The sequence below is a fragment of the Monodelphis domestica genome, chromosome 2, assembly GCF_027887165.1.
Source record: "Monodelphis domestica isolate mMonDom1 chromosome 2, mMonDom1.pri, whole genome shotgun sequence".
In the NCBI taxonomy this organism is placed as follows: Eukaryota; Metazoa; Chordata; class Mammalia; order Didelphimorphia; family Didelphidae; genus Monodelphis; species Monodelphis domestica.
The window spans coordinates 46,417,115-46,435,483 of NC_077228.1; the positions used below are offsets into that span (position 1 = coordinate 46,417,115).

The window sequence follows — 18,369 nt, forward strand, 5'->3', positions numbered from 1 at the left end:
AAATCAGCTAGGTGGTATAGAGGACAGGGTACTGCGTCTGGAGCCAAGATGACTCATCTTCCTGGATTCAAAACTAGCTTCAGATACTTACTAGCTGTGGGATCCTGGATAAGTCCCTTAATCCTGTTTGTCTGTTTCTTCAACTATACAACAAGCTGGAGACGGAATTGTATTACCCTGGACATGTCACTTCTCCCATCTGCCTCAGTTTCTTTATCTGAACAAGGAACCTGAGAAGGAAATGTGTGACCCTGGACAAGGCAAATCCCCTTTCTGTCTCAGTTTCCCCATCAGTATCTTTGCCAAAAAAAACCCAGAATGAGGTCATAGTGTCAGACAAGACTGAAAAACAAATGGGGATGACAACGGCACTTATGTTCCAGATTGGGAGGGTCAAATGAGATGATAATTGTAGTTTAGCACGTTGTAAGCACTCAAGAGTTATTGACTATTATTCTTTTTTAAACCCTTACCTTCCATCTTAGAATTAAGGCTGCATACAAGTTCCAATGAAGATGGGCGGTAAAGATGGGCCAATGGGGGTTAAGTGACTTGACAAGGTCCCACAGCTACGATGGGTCTGAGGCCAAATCGGAACCCCGGATCTCCGGTCTCCAGGCCTGGCTCTCTTGTCCACTGGGCCCCTCCTTGCCCATTATTATTATACCTAAGGTACTTTGCAAACCTTAAAGCCCCGTTGGCTATTACTAGGCCCAGAGGCCACAGGATCCATTTGTCCAATTAACCAATCAATCGATCGATCGATCGATCAATCAGCATTGATGGACCAGGCACAGAAAGAAGGAACAGCCAGCGCCTGACCTAAGGCAGCTTTTGCTCTCGAAAGGGGGTGCCACATGCCGGGAGAGAGGCCTGATGGGATGTGTAATCCCCGGCTGGGCACAGGACAAGTTGTGGGGGCGGAGCCCAAGCAGAGCGGGGCGGGGTGGCCAAAGGGCGGCGGCGGGGAAGGGCGGCCAGGGCGTGGCCGCGGCCTCACGTGACAGTCCCGGGACACTGGTCGGCTCTTTTGCTCTCTTGCGCTACTCTGGGCTGCTGGGGGCGTCTAAAGGAAGGAGGACGACGAGGATGTCCTGGGACGACGGGAAACTACCGCGGCCTTTGAGGTGCCTGGCCCTGGCCCTAGCCTCAGCGCTGCTGCTGCTGAGCCAGCCTCACGCCGGCCTCTGCTCTGCCCCCGCCCCCACCGTCAGGGTCGAGGTCAACGCCACCGCCGAGCCCTGCCCGTGCGCAGAGCCCGCGCTCTGCAGCCCCGTGCGTGGCCGTAGAGACTTCGAGGTCAGCCGCGAGGACACCGCCCGCCGTGGGGGAGGAGGGGGACTGGGAGAGAGAGTTGGAGCTGGAAGCCAGCCACTCCCCCATTTTGCAGAGGAGGAGAATGAGGCGAGGAGCAGGGTAGAGAGAACTGTAGGAGTACAGGCCAGAGGCCACCCTACCCATCCTATTCAACCCCGGGATGCCCCGGTAATTACTGTAAACCCTCCCTTTCCGTCTTAGAATCAATACTGGGTACTGGTTCTGAGCCTGAAACGTGGAAAGGTGCTAAACAATGGGAGTTAAGCGACTTGCCCAAGGTCACACAGCTAGGAAGTGCTCGAGGTCGGATTTGAACCCCAAGACCTTCTGGCCCAGGCTCTCCAGCCACTGAACCACCCTAGCTGCCCCTTGGAAGCCACCATTGAAATAGAACTTTTTACTTTGGAAATGAGGAAGCTGAGTGCCAGGGAGGGGCCTGACCTTTGTAGGGATCATTTTACAGATAAAGCCACAGCCTGGGCAGATCAGCCCTGGAAGAGATATTATTAGGTCATCTAGGCTGGCTTCGGGTTTCATTAAAAGGAGGAAGCTGAACCTTAGAGAGAAAAAAGTGACTTCTTTGGGGTCCCCCCACCCCAGCTGAACTTGAACCCAGATCTTCTGACTCCAAAGTACATCCCAATATCCTGCTCTAAACAGAATCGATGAGGGAGGGGGTGTGTGTGAGAGGGATTTGTCTTTCTCAGCCTGGGGATTGGGGGTGAGGGGGAGGGTGTCCTGGCAGACTGATGATCATTTGGGTTCCTGGAAAGAAGAAAGATTCAGGCCTTTTGCCTGTGTAATGGGATCAGGGCTTGTGTCTTCTCTCTGCTACCTGGTTACTCAGAGGGCATGGTTGGTGGAGCAAACTCCAGTGGTCTCCCTGCCCCTGCTTCCCCTCCCCATCTATCCTGCACTCATTCCAGGAGAAGCAGCCTCATTAACTGAGTCTTTGGGAAGCCCACCCTTTTATCCTCCAGCTCACTTCTCCTGATGCCCAGCTTGGACTAAAGCGTGGAGCCTTCTAGATTATGATGTTGCCACCACAGGACAATGTAGAGAAGGGATCAAAGTTCAGGTCCCTGGTTTTTTTCAATAGGATATGGGACTGGGGGCCAGAAAACTTCACTCCCCTAGGCCCTCCCCGTCAACTCATCCATACGGTGAGGCCATTGGATGAAGGGATCCCTCAGATGCCTTCCAGCTCCAAAATCTCTGAGCCTGACTTTCTCTAAAACCCTTGAAGCTGGTACCAGGAATTTGTTATTTTTCTCCTTGAGGTTGAAAGGCCAAGTCGGAAGGACAGCCTGGGGTAGAGATGTACCATTCTTACTTCTAAGTAATCTAATATGACATTATGGAACATTGATTCTGTCAATGGGCATTAAAATCACCTGTAAACAAAATTTTTATAACTTGCTTAAGAGACAAGAGTTGGTGAATGTTTAACTATTACTGGAAACACTGTAGTCTGGGAAGCACAGCTTTATTAAATGCTAAGTGATGTTGATCTATAAAGTCAATTTCCCAGATATCAACTCCTTCTGGGTAACTTTTCCAGGATGCTAAGAGGCCACTGACCCAAAAACACAGTTCATTCATTTAAGCAGCATTTGCAGGCTTCCTGAAAAAGAGTAATTAAAATAAATGAAATTTATGGTAAATTACTTGTTGTTCTTATTAGGTTTTTAATTTGAAACCTTTAGTATCAGAATTAGATTCAGTGTTTCCCCCCTTTGTGTCAGCCTTTCTCCTTCCAGGTTAAAGTCAACTTCAAGACATTTTTTTTTTCAGTTTTGGATTGGGGGCAGCTAGGTGGCTCATTGGATTGAGAGCCAGGCCCAGAGATGGAATGTCTTGGGTTCAAATTTGGCCTCTGTGACCCTGGGCAAGTCACTTAACCCCCATTGCCTAGGACTTACCACTCTTTTGCCTTAGAGCCAATACACAGGATTGATTCTAAGACAGAAGGTGAAGGTTTTAAAAATAAAAAAAAAATTAAGTTTTGGATTAAAAATTATCAACCTTGTTCCATTATCATGGAGGGGGGGGGGACAGTTTTATCTCTATTAAGGTACTACCTCCAGTTCTGGTCATGACCTCAAGCTTAGATAATCCTGGGTTCAGGAAGCTTGGTCATCAAAGTGTACTGCTATTTTTTCCCTGATTGTTTATTTGTAAGATAATATTATTTTAAATTTTGAATTCCAAATGCTCTCCCATCCCTTCCTGCAATCCACTGTGCAAAGGCCAGCAATACTCATTTAATTAGAATTTATACTTTTGGAGTAGGGACCTTTTTCATTCAGGGACCAGCCTAGCTGAACTTGGAGAGGCTGGTCACTTGGTTGGCCATAGAGTGATAACTTTTTACAGCCAGGCAGCCTCAAAAGACCATCCACTAAAACAGTGAGGGATTGTGGCCAGTGGAGGGAGTACTCACACCAGGGAAATCACAGATCCTTGAGGTAGAAATTTAACCTCTTAAATTCATTTCCTACAATGGACCTTAAAAAAATGGTGCACCATGCTAGTTTTATTTAAGTTTAAATTATAAAGAATCTGTGGCTATCCTCTCAATTTTCAAAAAAAAAAAAAGAAAGAACACACTATGTAACTTCCTTTGGTAATCTTGACTTCAGTTCCTAGGAAAATTCTCATTAAAGAGATGGTTACTGAATACCTAGAAAAGGAAGCAATGCTTACTGAGTCCACATGGCTTTGTCAGGAGCAGGTTCTGCCAGACTAACCTTCTTTCCATTTTTAATAGAATTATTAGGTAAAATAATAAAATTATTAAATTATAGGTAATAGGATCTTCATTAAAGTATTAAACTAAGTGGAGGAGGGGTGCTATAGGCATAGTTAGCCTACATTGTAGCCAAGAATTTGATATTAAAGTATCTCATACTACTCTTATAGAATAGAGGGAGGATATGAATTAGATGATAATTCAGACTCAAGGAATAGTCATTAAAGGGACAATATTAACATAATGGGGCTTCAGGGTTGTATCCCTCAGAACTGCCTGTTCCTCTACTGTAAAGATTATCAATGGCTTGGATAAAGTTGTCATACTCATCAAACTGATAGGAAAAACAAACATAGGAGGGGAAACCAGCATCCTAGATGACAGGATCCAAAAAGATCTTGACAGGCTAGAACCCTGGACCATAATGAATTAGATTAGATCCAACAAGGATAAAAGTGAAGTCTTGAGTTTGTGAATTTGATCTTTGAACTTGTATAATGGATGGCACAAGTATTGTGAGATGGTTCATAATAAGCTGCCTGAAAAATATCCAGGGTTCTAGTAAGATGAAAGCTCAATGTTAACCATGCATGGAATATGGCAGACAATTATGGATCTGGTGACCTGGAATAAACAAGGAGGGGATAAATCCTCTTGATTCTGCCTCAATGAGATAACATTTGGAGGATTGTATTTAATTTTAAATAATAAGTTAATAAATCTAAAGAATATGTTTATTGATTGCTAGTTTTGCATACCATAGTTTTTAAAGGACATTGATATGCTGGAGACCATCTAGAGAAGAGCAATCAGGATAATGAAAGGCCTTGAATCTTTGAGGTTTGGTGGAAAGGATTGAGAATATTTAGCCCAGGAAAGAGAAGACTTGGAGGTTGGCAGGTGGCATGATGATAGTATTTGAAGGGTGGTCATGTAGGAAAGAGATGAGATTTATTTTATTTGACCTGAGAGAGTGAAGCAAAAAAAAAAGGAGAAGTGAAGAGACCAGTTTAGACTTCATCAAGCTTGATGATTCCCAACAATTCAAATTATCTAAAGGTGGAATAGACCTTGGTATGAGGGGAGAATATGGTGTGAGAGGAGAGCTTCCTCTCCTCAGAGGTCTTTGAGCTAAGGCTAGACCAAAAAACTGTTAAGTATGTCACTCTGTGAGATCTTCTTAGGGATGAGACAATTTCTAAGATTTCTCCACTCTAAATTCTATGACTTTTCTGTTGGTCTTGACAGGTTTTTGTGTTCGATATTGGAGGGAAATCCTGGAAATCTTATGACTGGTCTCAGATCACAACGGTGGCAGCTTTTGGAAAATACGACCCAGAACTTGTGTGTTTTGCCCATTCAAAAGGGGCCAGGGTCGTCCTAAAAGGTTGGTGACCAGTCTTACAGGGGACTCAGGATAGAATCCATAGACAGACTGAAAGAATCACAGACTGTTTTGACCTTTGTATAACTAATTTTTTCCTCTCCTTATGTCTTTATAGTCCTGTCTCATTTCTAAGTTTTCTTTCTTTATTCTCACCATCCGATGTTTCCAATAATTATAAAAATTCTCCTAGGATACTGTCTGATTCATTTCACAAATGTGAATCCTTTTAAAGGATTGTGTAACTCATTATATGATCCTGAGCATTGTGACTGTACCTAATTAATAGAACAACCTTTGTCTAGTCTCTTAGCCCACAGTTTCTCTGTTTTTAAATTGTGCTTAGTGTCTGGATGAGTTATTTTGTAAATTAATGAGATATAGGCTCTATTCTCTCAGTGCATCATTTCTCCATGTGGAGAACTCTCATAGGGGGATAGCTATTCCAGAATGTTGTGAGTGTCCTTAAAGGACTTTGATTTCATAAGATTCTGACAATTGTAAAACAGATGTCATTAAGGAGTGAAACTTTTTTTGTGAATAAATATGTGTTTCTTCCATAGGAGACATCCCTTTGAAGAATATCCTTGAACCTGCTTTCAGAGAAGCCTGGATAGCTAAGCAGCTCCAATTGGCTCAAAAACAATACATGGATGGAATTAATATTGACATTGAACAAGAGGTTGAAGAGGGGTCCCCTGAATATGATGCCTTGACAGCTCTTGTTAAAGAAACTACAGAAGCCTTCCATCGGGAAATCGAGGGATCCCAGGTGAACACAAATCCTACTTTAAGAGTTGAAACCTAACACTTCTTTAGGTCAAGCACAGACCTAACGTCATTCCCTATTTCAGGGTGATCTTTGGAATCTCACACGTAAAGTCTGACAAAGGAGGGGGGGACAATGAGAGTAGCCAGGAAAAATAAGGAGGCACCAGGTCCAAGGGCAAGCATGACCGATGGAGAGCTCGACGGGGAGTTCTGGAGACCAAAGTTTGAATCCTGCCCCATAGACCTTGGAGCTGCAGGACCTGCAGGACCTGCCTATGTCTCAGAGGCACAGGGACTCGGGCCGCCTCCTCAGCAGGCTGTCCTGGGGACATCTTGAAAGATCAGACCCTTTCTGCAGATCTGAAAACCCCCTATGCATGTTTATTTTATTAATTATTATTAATGCCCCTGCCAGCTTTTCATATGTGCCAGATTGCCTGGCCAGAGGCCTGCCTGCGGGTTAAGTCTTTCCCTTGGCCCAGGGCTAGGATGCTGGAGTACAGGCCTGCTCTGCATTACATGGCTCTCCCACTTCCCACCTCCCCTGGAATATCATTGTGAGCATGCAGTGGGGCCCTCCTCTGGGCATGACACATGCAGAGCGGGGTCTCCTCAGCAGCCAGGGAGGAGGAAACACTAAGATGTGGCTCCAGAGGCCGGGGATGTGCGTCAGACAACTGATGGAGGCAGCGAGTCTTGAAGGTCAGATGTTCCAGACCAAAGTGCTGCCATGACAGCCGCTAACATCAAATAGCCTCTGAGGCTTACTGGGAGCTTCCCATGTAGGTCACAGGCACCATGGGGGTGGGGGCTGTTCTCCCTATTTTACAGATGAGGAAATGGCTCTCCCAGGAGCCTGGGAGCAAAGGCCTAGAGGGACCACTGGCGATGGGCCTGGGCTGAGGGTTTCTTTTGAGGGCTGATGAGAGGAGGACATTAGGTCATGCCACGGAAGGACCTGAGTAAAAATCTGGAGATTCTGGGGAGCGTGACTTGTGAGAAGGAGATGTTTTAGAAATGCTATTGGGCCGCTGTGGGGAATGTGGTGGAGCAGGGAAAGTGGGGGTGGACAAGGATGGCAGAGGTCGTGGCACCTCTAGCATGTCACCTGGGGGCAGGGAGTCTGATTTGGCCAAACCAGGCGGTACTTTCTGTGTCTGGGGCACTCCAATCTCAGGTTCAAGTGGAATCTCAAAGGAAAAGTGAATTGAAGCAAAGCGTTGGTTGAGGCACACAGTGGGAGCTCAGCAGTGTTGGATGGGAAGGAATAGATTGCAGGGATGGAGGCAGGACCCACGTTGGTCCTTGCATCAGACAAACAGGATCCCCCAGAGTGACCTTTGACCGGCTGAGGAGGCAGACAAATGCATCTTTAAAATCCCACTTTTCTGAGCTAATATAATAAAAATGATAATCCTATCTAAATTAATTTATTCAGTGATATACCTATCAAACTACCAAAAATTATTTTATATAACTAGAAAAAATAATAACAAAATTCATCTGGAAGAACAAAAGATCAAGAATATCCAGGGAACTAATGGAAAAAAAATGTGAAGGATGGTGGCCCAGCAGTACTATATATCTTAAACTGTACTATAATGTGGTGATCATCAAAACAATCTGTTACTGGCTAAGAAATAGAATAATGGATCAGTGCAATAGGCTAGTGGAGTGGTCTAGCCACTTCATGATTTTCTTGCATAGATCTGAGCACCTAAAAAGGAAGCCAGGAGTTGCAAGAATATGGGTGGAAGGGTTAAAGATTAAGGAAGAAAAGGCATAAAGAGGAAGGACACACAGAGACACAGGGATCAGCATCATTTCAGCCTGTCACCTCCTCCTCAGATGGGCAGAGAGAGAGCATGAGTGAACTGAACTCTTTATTATGGTTGGAAGCAATGGAGGTTGTGAGATGTCAGTCAAACAATCTGTACATCAGAAGTTTTAACGTAACAGTGACAATCAAGAGGCAACAAATGATAATACAATCGCATATCCAGAAGTCAGGAAAGTAGCCCATGTGAAGCCTTCTTTCCACCACCCTGGCACCAATTTAAACTTATGCAGGGGACAGTCTGACATTATAGAGAACCTGTAGAACTGCTCTGCTAGCTTTCAGACTGCAGATAACAGCAAAGATGTGATATTTATGTTCCACCAAATTTAAACCCCATCCAATTTAATGATTCAGAAATCATTCATGAAATATTAGAAATCTATCCATAAGTCTGGTCCATGAACACTTTACTCATTAGTCAGCTTTTGAATACATCTTTAATACCTTCATGATTCATTATACCTAAAACCCTACAAGTAGGGATAAATGACCTCAACAAACTAGTGATAAACTCAACGATCCCAGATTTGGGGACAAGAACTCACTATTTGACAAAAACTGCTGGGAAAATTAGAAAAGAGTATGGCAAAAATTAGATTTAGATCAATATCTCACAACCTATACCAAGATAAGTTCAAAATGGGTATATGATCTAAACACAAAGAGTGATATTATAAACAAGTGAGGTGAATATAGGATAATAGTTTGCTTGTCAGATCTATGGAGAAGGGAAGAACTTGAGGCCAAACAAGAGAAAGAGAACACTACAAGATGCAAAATGAATAATTTTGATCATATTACATTAAAAAGATTTTATACAAACAAAACCAATGCAACCAAAATTAGAAGGAAAGCAACAAATTGGGAAAAACTCTATGACAAAAACCTGACAAAGGTCTAATTTCCTAAATTTATAAGGAGCTAAGCCAATTGTACAAAAAAATCAAGCCATTCCCCAAAAGTTAAATGGTCAAATGGGGCATGAATAGGCAGTTTTCAGATAAAGAAATCAAAACTATCAATAAGCACATGAAAAAGTGTTCTAAATCTCTTATAATTAGTGAATGCAAATTGAAACAACCCTGAGGTATCACCTCATAACTAGCAGAGTGGCCAATATGACAGAAAAGGAAAATAATAAATATTGGAGGGGATGTGGCAAAATTGGGAGACTAATGCATTGCTGGTAGGATTGTGAATTGATCCAACCATTCTGGAAGACAATTTGGAATTGTGCCCAAAGGGTTTTAAAAGAATGCATTCCCTTTGATTCAGCCACACCACTACTAGGTCTGTATCCCAAGAGATGAAGAAAATGGGAAAGACCTGTTTGTACAAAAATAATTATACTTGTGCTTTTTGTGGTGTCAGAAAATTAGAAAAGGAGGGGATGTCCCTCGATTGGGGAATGGCTGAACAAGTTGTGGCATATGATGGTGATGGAATACTATTGTGCTATGAGGAATGATGAACAGGATGATTTCAGAAAAAGCTGGAAAGACCTACATGAACTGATGTGGAGTGGAATGAGCAGAACCAGAACATACACAGTAATTGAAACATTGTGGGATGATCAAATGTGATTGACTTTTCTACTAATAGCAATGCTGTGATCCAGGACAATCCCAAAGGACTTATGAGAAAGAACACTATCCACATCTAGAGAAAGAACTGTGGGAGTAAAAATCCAGAAGAAAACGTAATTTATCACTTTTTTATTTGAGTATATGATTTGGGTTTTGGTTTTATAAGATTATTCTCTTACAAAAATGAATAAGATGGAAATGGGTTTTGAGAGATAATACATGTAAAACCCATTGGAATTTCTTGTCAGCTCTGGGAGGGAGAGGGAAAAGGAGGGGAGGGAGACAACAAGAATCATATAAACTTAGAAAACTTGTATAACATTATTATTGGAATAAAATAAGGAAAAAATAAAATAAATTCCAGTTTTTCAGGTCACAGTCTGTTCTAAAAACCAAACCATGCATCTTATGGGACTTCTCTCGCCTTGCCGCACCAGAGAACACTCAGACTCCCCTTTTTCTGGGCTCAAGTCATGTTTCTTCCCCACAGGTCACTTTTGATGTCGCCTGGTCCCCAAACTGCATAGACAAGAGATGCTACAATTACAAGGGAATCGCGGATGCCTGTGACTTCCTCTTCGTGATGTCTTATGACGAACAGAGTCAGATGTGGACAGAATGTGTGGCAGCTGCCAATGCTCCCTATAACCAGACCTTAACAGGTAAGGAGCTAGGAAAACTCACCAGCAATGTCGTTTATTCCCAGGCCTTCGAGGGCTGAGGGAGCTGTTAGTTTTCTAATTCACCTGCATGTCCTTCCTCATCTGCCCCTTAACACTTTCTCTTGACAGGGAGCAGGTTATTTCTGGTAGCTCATGTAAATAGAGTCTGCCCCCCCCTTGCCCTTAAAATGAGGTCATTTCAGCTATTAAAGTTTCCAACTGCAGTAAGACTTTTGGGACACTCATATAAGGGTCTTAATCTTCATATCCCATACAGTAGAGCACTCTGTACATTCCAGTAACTGAGAAAAAACGTGTGGAATAGAAACTGAGTTGGCTTAAAATATAGTTGGAGAAGTCATTATATTGGTAGTACATATAGTATTTAACCTGGTAAATAACTAATGGTTTAATTTCAAGAGTATTAGGGTGGCCAGGTGGCCCAGTGGCTCAAGAGCCAGGCCTGGAGTCCGGAGGTCCTCGGTTCAAATGTGACCTCAGACACTTAATCCCAATTGCCAAGTTCTTGTCACTCTTCTGCTTTGGAACTGATACTCCTATCAATTCTAAGGCCCGAGGTAAGGGCTTAACATTTGTTTATTTTTGGTTTGTTTGGGGTTTTTTTTAAGGAGTATCACCCACCCATATGAACAAGATTACATTTAGAATAGATATTTCAGGGAGGTGGATTGTAGAAGAGAGATCTGTGAACGCGTTGGCTGGACAATGAATGGTGAAATCCTTTATTAGTTTGATTTTCTAAGCATACAATCCAGTTCAATCATCTGTAGAAATTGTTTTATCGCATCCCTTTATTGGAGTTTAAAGACTGTGGTACGTCTCTCAGTTATTTCCGAAATCTGAATAAGCTTCACAAAGGCATTTATGGATCGGAATTCAGCCACTTAATCTATCCTCTCTCATGACATTATGGAAATGACGGCCCAAAGTGACTCGTCATTATCTGACCCAGGCCCTTCATTGAGAGGAGGAAACTGAGGCAGAGACCATGACGTCCACCCAGGCCTTGTGGCGGTCCTTCCGCTGGCCTTCCATTGGAAGCCTGGGACCGGCCCGGAGACAACGTGGCGGTTTGGACACTGCAGCTGTTCTCACACACTCACATTCACACACATACGTACAATTTGTCCATTGGTTGGTGCCCAGTCACAGTGGCTGACTCGCCTGCTGTGATTCTTGAGAACAGCCGCCCGAAGGACGATGTCTTACAAGTCAGGAGACAGCCTCTCTGTGCGTTCTCGTAATGTTTATTCTCCCTAGAACATGGCTATTTTAGTTTATTTAAGTCCACATTCTCTAGCTTTTTCAGCAGTCTAATGAAATTTAATCTCGTTTTTTATGAATTTTTCTATTCAAAGAGTTTTTTAAAAAGAGACAAGACGGAATTGATCATTATTGTGGAACTACAGCTAAAAGGTCATATTAGACAAATACTTATTAATTTGCATATAGTCTCTCTTTTGACATCCCTGGGCTTCGAGCTGTTGCAGAGCTCGTGGTTATAATGTCAGCATAGCAGGGCTTTTATTGTGTCTTTTCTTTTAATTAGGATATGAAAGCTATCTCAAGATGAGCATCGACCCCGGCAAACTTGTCATGGGTGTTCCCTGGTATGGCTATGATTATCCCTGTTTGACTTTGTCTGAGGTAAGAGCTCCGGCCATGCCTTCTGCTCAGACCGTCTCCTTTTGGGGTGTGCTGGCGTGCCCCCAAGTCAATGTCAACGACTGTTTTGCACATAGTTTTAGACTGACTCGTTTGGCTTTCTCGAGGACATCACAGGATCGTCAAAATCCACCTCACAAGTACAAAGTAGAGGCACGTTCGGAAGCTGCTCAGACAAAGATTTAGGGTTTGGGTGGGCCAGAGGCTCAGCAGGAGTCAGGGGTAGGCTATGGCCGCTAAGAAAAATTGATTGTGAGTTACTTTGAGACAGAGATCCCAGGAATAGAGAGATGACGGTCCCCTCGTACCCTGCCCTGCTCAACCCACATCTGTTCAGTGCTGGGCACTAGGAAGTTTAGGAAAGATATGGCTAAGCTAGAGGGAATCCAACATGGAGGGCAAATAAGATCAATTAGTCAATCAGTAAACATGAAGCACCAGCAGTGTGTGCCGGGGACTGAGGAGACCCCCAAAAAGCCAAAGAGCTTTAAGTTCCCTTCATGTCAGGTGGCTGAAGGACCTGGAATTGTTTGACCCAGAGAAGCCTGAGGGGACACGCGAGTTGTTTTCAGCTCTGTGAAGAGCTGTTGTGTGGACGAGATTAGAGCGATTCTGCTCAGTCCCCACGGTTCAGGAACTAGCCAAAATGAGTGAAAGCAGCAGAAAGGCAGATGAACTCTCTGTAAGTGACGGGGGCTTTTGGATACTATTCATTTTCACTTTAGGAGAAAAAAGTTAAAATTCATAATGACACCCCCCCCCCCCCAGCCTCAGTACTGATCCCATGTCTAGGCTGGTCTTCCTGGGAAGGCTTCAGGGCAGGTAACATCCAGCTTGGGTTCCTCCTCAGGATCACGTGTGCGCCCTTCCCAAAGTGCCTTTCCGAGGGGCGCCATGTAGTGATGCTGCTGGCCGCCAAGTGAGCTACAAAGCGATCATGGAGCAAGTGAATAGGTCCATTTCTGAAGTCCTGTGGGATACCCAGCAGCAGGCCCCTTATTATAACTACCAGGTAAGACATGGAAGCCGACGAACACTATTTGTGAGAGAGAGAGAATGTGTATGTATGAGAATAGGAAATAAAAGGTATCCATCTTCTTTTAAGAGCCTAAAACCAAACTCTGTGCAAAATAGGACTTTCAGGTTCCTGTTTAATTATTCAAGCTATTTAAAATAGTAAAAAGTTAATAAATTTTATGACATTTGTCATTTTAAATGATGATCAGAAATTCCTAGATCCTAGCAGCATTTGTTAGCCCTTTTTGATAGGCATAAGGGTGGCTATTTTTCAAAAGAACTGTTAGTTCCTTATTTGTGAGTTGGTTGTTTTTTAACACTTTGATCCCACTATTGTTTCATAATGTCAAATAGCCTCAGAGTTGTATCATAAATCCTGGTCAGAACCAAAGGAAGACAAATCAAAGTTTTGATTCTTAATCTACTAAATTAAGCCTTTCCCTTTTATCCATAAATTTTGCATATTCATTTATGAGCTAATGCATATATTCAATAATATATAGTATGTAAGCATTTATTAAATAGAATTTATGTAAATATAAAAATGAATATAATTTCTATAATGTGGCTATATAAATATTTATATGTAAATAATATACATATATGATTTGGCAATTTCACTCATAAAATAGTTAACATTTAGAGATAAATACAATCAAAGCATGATAAAATGATGCTATTTTTTTCTTTTAAACATGCCAGAACATCTAAGTGCATATTGTCCAACATCCATGGAAGGCCGTGTATTTTATTCTTGTGCTACAGCATATATCCAAAACATTTGGGAAACACCCCTTTTTTAATTTCTTTCAAAGATAATTTGCTAGATCCAAAAAATAAACTGCTAGTGACTCATTACTTTCTAATCAAAATCATTTTTGGTCTGCTACCTTCTCTGTCTCGTTCATTTTCCTTTTAACAATAACCTTTCTTCACCATACATCCTTGAACCAGCAGCTTGAGAAGCTCCAAGAGCCTCCTGGTGCTGGAAGGAACTATGTAACCTGAGGAAGGGGCCCCTGTGAGGGAAACGGGGAAGAGAAGGGAAGAACAAAGGGGACACACTGATTAGTAAGCTCCTTTGTGGACCGTGTGTTAACTTGGGCAGTTGGCTGTGCCAAAAGTCTGAAGATGATAACACAAAAACCAGACCCTTTAACAGTGGCACCTTCTCTTTTTGGATTTAAGAAGTGGTGTTCGGTTATCTGTGACTCTGCTTTGGTGTTCCATATCTTTCTATTTGTGTAGGACGCTGCTGGCCAGTTTCACCAAGTGTGGTATGATAACCCCAAGAGCATTTCTTTAAAGGCAGCATTTGTGAGGGATCGTGGCTTAAGAGGTATTGGGATGTGGAATGGCAACTGTCTGGACTATTCTGGGGATGCAGTAGCCAAACAGCAAACTGAAGACATGTGGAGAGCCCTGGAAGTCAACCTGTGAAAGGACTAATAAAAAAGGCTGCTTAAAATATGCATCAAAAAGTCATCTTGTTTGTATTTGTACATCCTAGTTTTTGAAAAGATAAATATGTGCACTACATTCTCTTCACAACATTCTGTTCTGTTCTGAAGCATTTTGATATTGGGTGGACTAATAGAACTAATTGGATTGTCAGGTTAATGCTTTTAAGTTGACTTTCAAACATATTTTGATCATTTAAGAAACACAAAAGTTGAGAGATGAGTCTATCTTTCAGTATGAAATAATCTTCTTTATTTTATAAGATGTTTTATCTGTCACTTAATAAACCGGTATTTTCATAATTTTATTATGTTCATGTCTTTTGTACATGATATTAACATGTATGCTTACATATTTATAAACTATGCAAAATGCTCTAAGACTTGTAAAGGAAAGCCTAGTTTGCTTAGGACAGATTTTTTTTTTAAATACCCATTCTCTGAGAAGCAATTCACTCTGTAATTTTATTTGTCCAATAAGCCTAATATTAAAGTTGGTTGATATATAGTGTCTTCTCCTTAGGACCAATGTATTGTTAAAAGAAGGATGGGCTGTTGGGTCAATGATTCTTATTTCCAAGTAGCACCTCAGTGCCCTGTGATACTTGCTTTTTGCTTCATCCCAAACCTTCAGACAAGTAACTCTAAGATAAAAGATACAGAGTTGGCCTAGAGAATTTAAAAGATAATCTTTTAAACTAGTATGGTGGTGTTGCCTACATTTTTAGCTAAATTATGCTTTTGAGACAGATATTTTCAAGAAGAATTTTATTATTATTAAATTTACTATAGGGATAACTTAGCGGATAATCTGATATTATTCTTATGCTATTCTTGATGAAACAATTCTCCTAAGATCCTTTTCTGTGCATCTGTAATTTATTCATTGGCAACCTTATTGCTTAGTTTTTTTAAAAAAAATTTTACAATATTTTCCCACATTGGAATCTAATTTTAACCTCATGACATTAGTTTATGAACTGATGTTTCTATTTCTAAAACACAGTAGTTTAATGTTTATAACTTTTCTAAACCTTTAGCCAGGTTTCACTTCAGAACTATCTGCTTTTTCATATGGTACATTATAGGCATCGGGAAAATGTCAAATTTATTATTTCCATTTTGATGGCACTGGCTGTATAACTGTCTAGGGGCATCACAAACCTATTCCTGTGAACCCTGGGCTAATAGAAATCTAGGCTTCCTTAGTGGTTTTTCCCATAAATCAGAATAAAAGCAAGTAAAAATTTGACCATCCTTGCTGGGTCTAGTTCATATTTAAGATCTCTGCTCCCAATTTACAAGGTTGCTTATGGCAGAGGCCCTGGAACATCCATTCAAAAGGATGATGTTTCATAACTTATTTTGAATTACTGATGGATTCTATGCTTCTAAAATATGTTAATAAGTCAGTTCTTGGATACTAATCCCAGGAGTTTCCTCTGAGTGCTCCAAATGGTAATCTCAATTTCCTGAGTCTTAGATTCTTAGTCTGTTTAGTTAAAATGAAATAAAAGGATTATTCTTTTAATTATCAAGGTTACATTGAAAAAAAATCAATGTAGCCTTTTGTACCAAGACATGGTGGTTTGCTAAGACTAATAATAGGCCTTTATTCTTAATTCTTAGATGAATTATCTTTAAACCCAGCAATTTAATAATGCAATACTTTACTGTAAAATGAAATCCAGTTTTCTTGAAGTACTCAAAAATAACTAAATAATGCCCTGAACAAATTACTTAGCTTTCCACTTTGCTCTTTCTTTCTCTCTTTCTTTTTTCCTTCCTTCCTACCTTTTTTTTTTAAACTAAAGCTATTCTCAAAATCCATCTCCCAACTTGTGGAGGAGGTATGATCTGTTTCAGTGGAGGTACCACCCACTCTGATAAAATCACAGATCCTCCAGGTACTGGAGAAGTATACTGTGCTTAACATTTTGTGAGTCACTTCATAAACTCAGCATGAAAAATAAAGGAATAGAAATACAAGGCTTATAAAGAAACATCAGCAAGAACAATGGATGGACAGTCTTCCAATAAGTCTAAACATTTTGAAAACTAAGACACTTCTAAGTAAATACATTTGACTAGGAGCTTAAAGGTGTCTTCATTTTCTTCTGTTCCAGTTCCATTTTTAATGTTCGTATGTCTGAAATTGCTTGTTTTCTCATCTGCAAAAAAAAATAAAAAGAATTGGAGACTATAAAGGAAGGCTCCCAGATGAGATCCTGGGTTGAAATGATTTTAAGTACCTTTCAAAGATTAATTAAATCTCGCATTGCCATTCTGAAGGCAATCACAATAGTTATGCAGTACAGCAGCTGCCATAATTAAGCAGCAATTCCTCCCCCTAACTAACAACATTTACTTCTGTCTACTGCCTTTAACTTCCAAGGTAGAAGAACTAGGAGGTTGAACAATAAAATTTTACTATGATATTCACAGTTAGTTTTTAGGTTTAACATGGTATACAGAAGTAAGATTACATTTTGCTATAAATAAATAAAATGAAAGACTAGATGCCAATTTTTTAAACATTTTTCTGCTCAAATTCCAAATCACTAAATTACAGTCTTTTAATAATAATGAACAGCCAGCATTTAGAGAGGGCTTTAACATTGGCAGTGAGATGTACATATATCATCTGCCCATTTAACAAACTAGAAGGTGAGGATTTGTTATTGGAATACCCACTGGAATAAATGCCTTCTAAGGCCTACTTGAATGTCTTATCTTGCACAGAGGTGGCATTGTCCAAGACTATGTCAGCAATCAGAAGCTTGGACCAGTACCACCATATTGGGCCTGGTGGTGAATAATTGTCTAAGAAACATCCTTGCTAAATTTAGAAACACTGTTAGGCCACAAGATGATCGATTTTTTGCCCTCAGTAACTCCTAAAAACCATAGAGGAGCTTTGATCTGCACTGTGGAGGGAATACCCACACCAAAGAAACCACATTTCCTTAAATAATAACACAATACAATGTTTCTTAAAATTATGTGGCTGAAAAAATTATTGAACTAGGAAAAATAAAATTCATTTTAAAGAACAAAAGATCAAGAATATCCAAGGAATTAATTTTTTTTAAATGAAGGAAGTTTATCAGTACTGTGAGATTTTATATTGCATTATAAAGTAGTAATTATCAAAATTAGTACTGGTTAAGAAATAGAAAGGTAGATCAGTAGAACAGAACAGACTTATAAGGAACTAAAAACCATTATGATAACCTCATATTTGACAAAAGTATAAATCCAAGTTTGGGAGATGAACTCACTATTTGGTAAAACTTAGTGAGACAACTGGAAAGTAGTTTGGTAGAAACTAGCTACAGCTCAATTTCTTAGATCCTTCACTAAGATAAATGGATATGTGACCTAGACATAAAGGGAGATGTAAGCAAATTGGAAGAAAAGGGAGCATTACCTTTCAGATTTATGGATAGGAGAGGGATTTATGAATAAACAAGAGTTAGAGAGCATTTTTTAGATTTAGAATGGATCATTTTGATTAAATTCAAAAGATTTTGTACAAATTAAATCAATGTAGCCAAGATTAAAAAGCAAACAAAAAATTATAGAATTTCTCAAAGGTTTCATATTTAAAATATGTAAGAACTTTGTCAAATTTATAAAAATAAGAGCCTTTTCTCTATTGATAGTGATCAAAAGATACAAGTAGATTTTTGAAAGATGAAGAAAGCAAAGCCATATATAGTCATATTAAAAATGCTCCAAATCATTACTGATTAGAAAAATGCAAATCAAACAATTCTGAGATATCTTATACCTTTCGGATTGACTAAAATGACAAACATTGGATGGGATGTGGAAAAATGGAGACATTAATAGAATGTTGGTGGAACTGTCAACTGATCCAGCCATTTGGAA

At 40.6% G+C, this 18,369-nt stretch overlaps 2 protein-coding genes across 3 annotated transcripts in view; one reads left to right on the top strand and one right to left on the bottom strand.

The window, feature by feature from the left end:
- The first annotated feature begins 924 nt into the window (after positions 1–924).
- On the top strand, positions 925–14,778 carry CTBS (chitobiase). The gene is made up of 7 exons (XM_001367032.4): positions 925–1,299; positions 5,318–5,456; positions 6,017–6,225; positions 10,141–10,312; positions 11,883–11,980; positions 12,849–13,010; positions 14,264–14,778. The coding sequence occupies exons 1-7, from the start codon at positions 1,090–1,092 to the stop codon at positions 14,453–14,455; spliced, it is 1,182 nt and encodes a 393-aa protein (XP_001367069.2). The 5' UTR covers positions 925–1,089; the 3' UTR covers positions 14,456–14,778.
- Positions 14,706–18,369, bottom strand: part of SPATA1 (spermatogenesis associated 1) — an 82,184-nt gene continuing 78,520 nt past the window's right edge. For both annotated transcript variants that reach the window (XM_007480608.3, XM_007480605.3), the window contains one exon: positions 14,706–16,646. In XM_007480608.3, the coding sequence (XP_007480670.1) occupies positions 16,563–16,646 (84 nt within the window). In that variant the 3' untranslated portion in view covers positions 14,706–16,562. The remainder of the gene's footprint in view (positions 16,647–18,369) is intronic.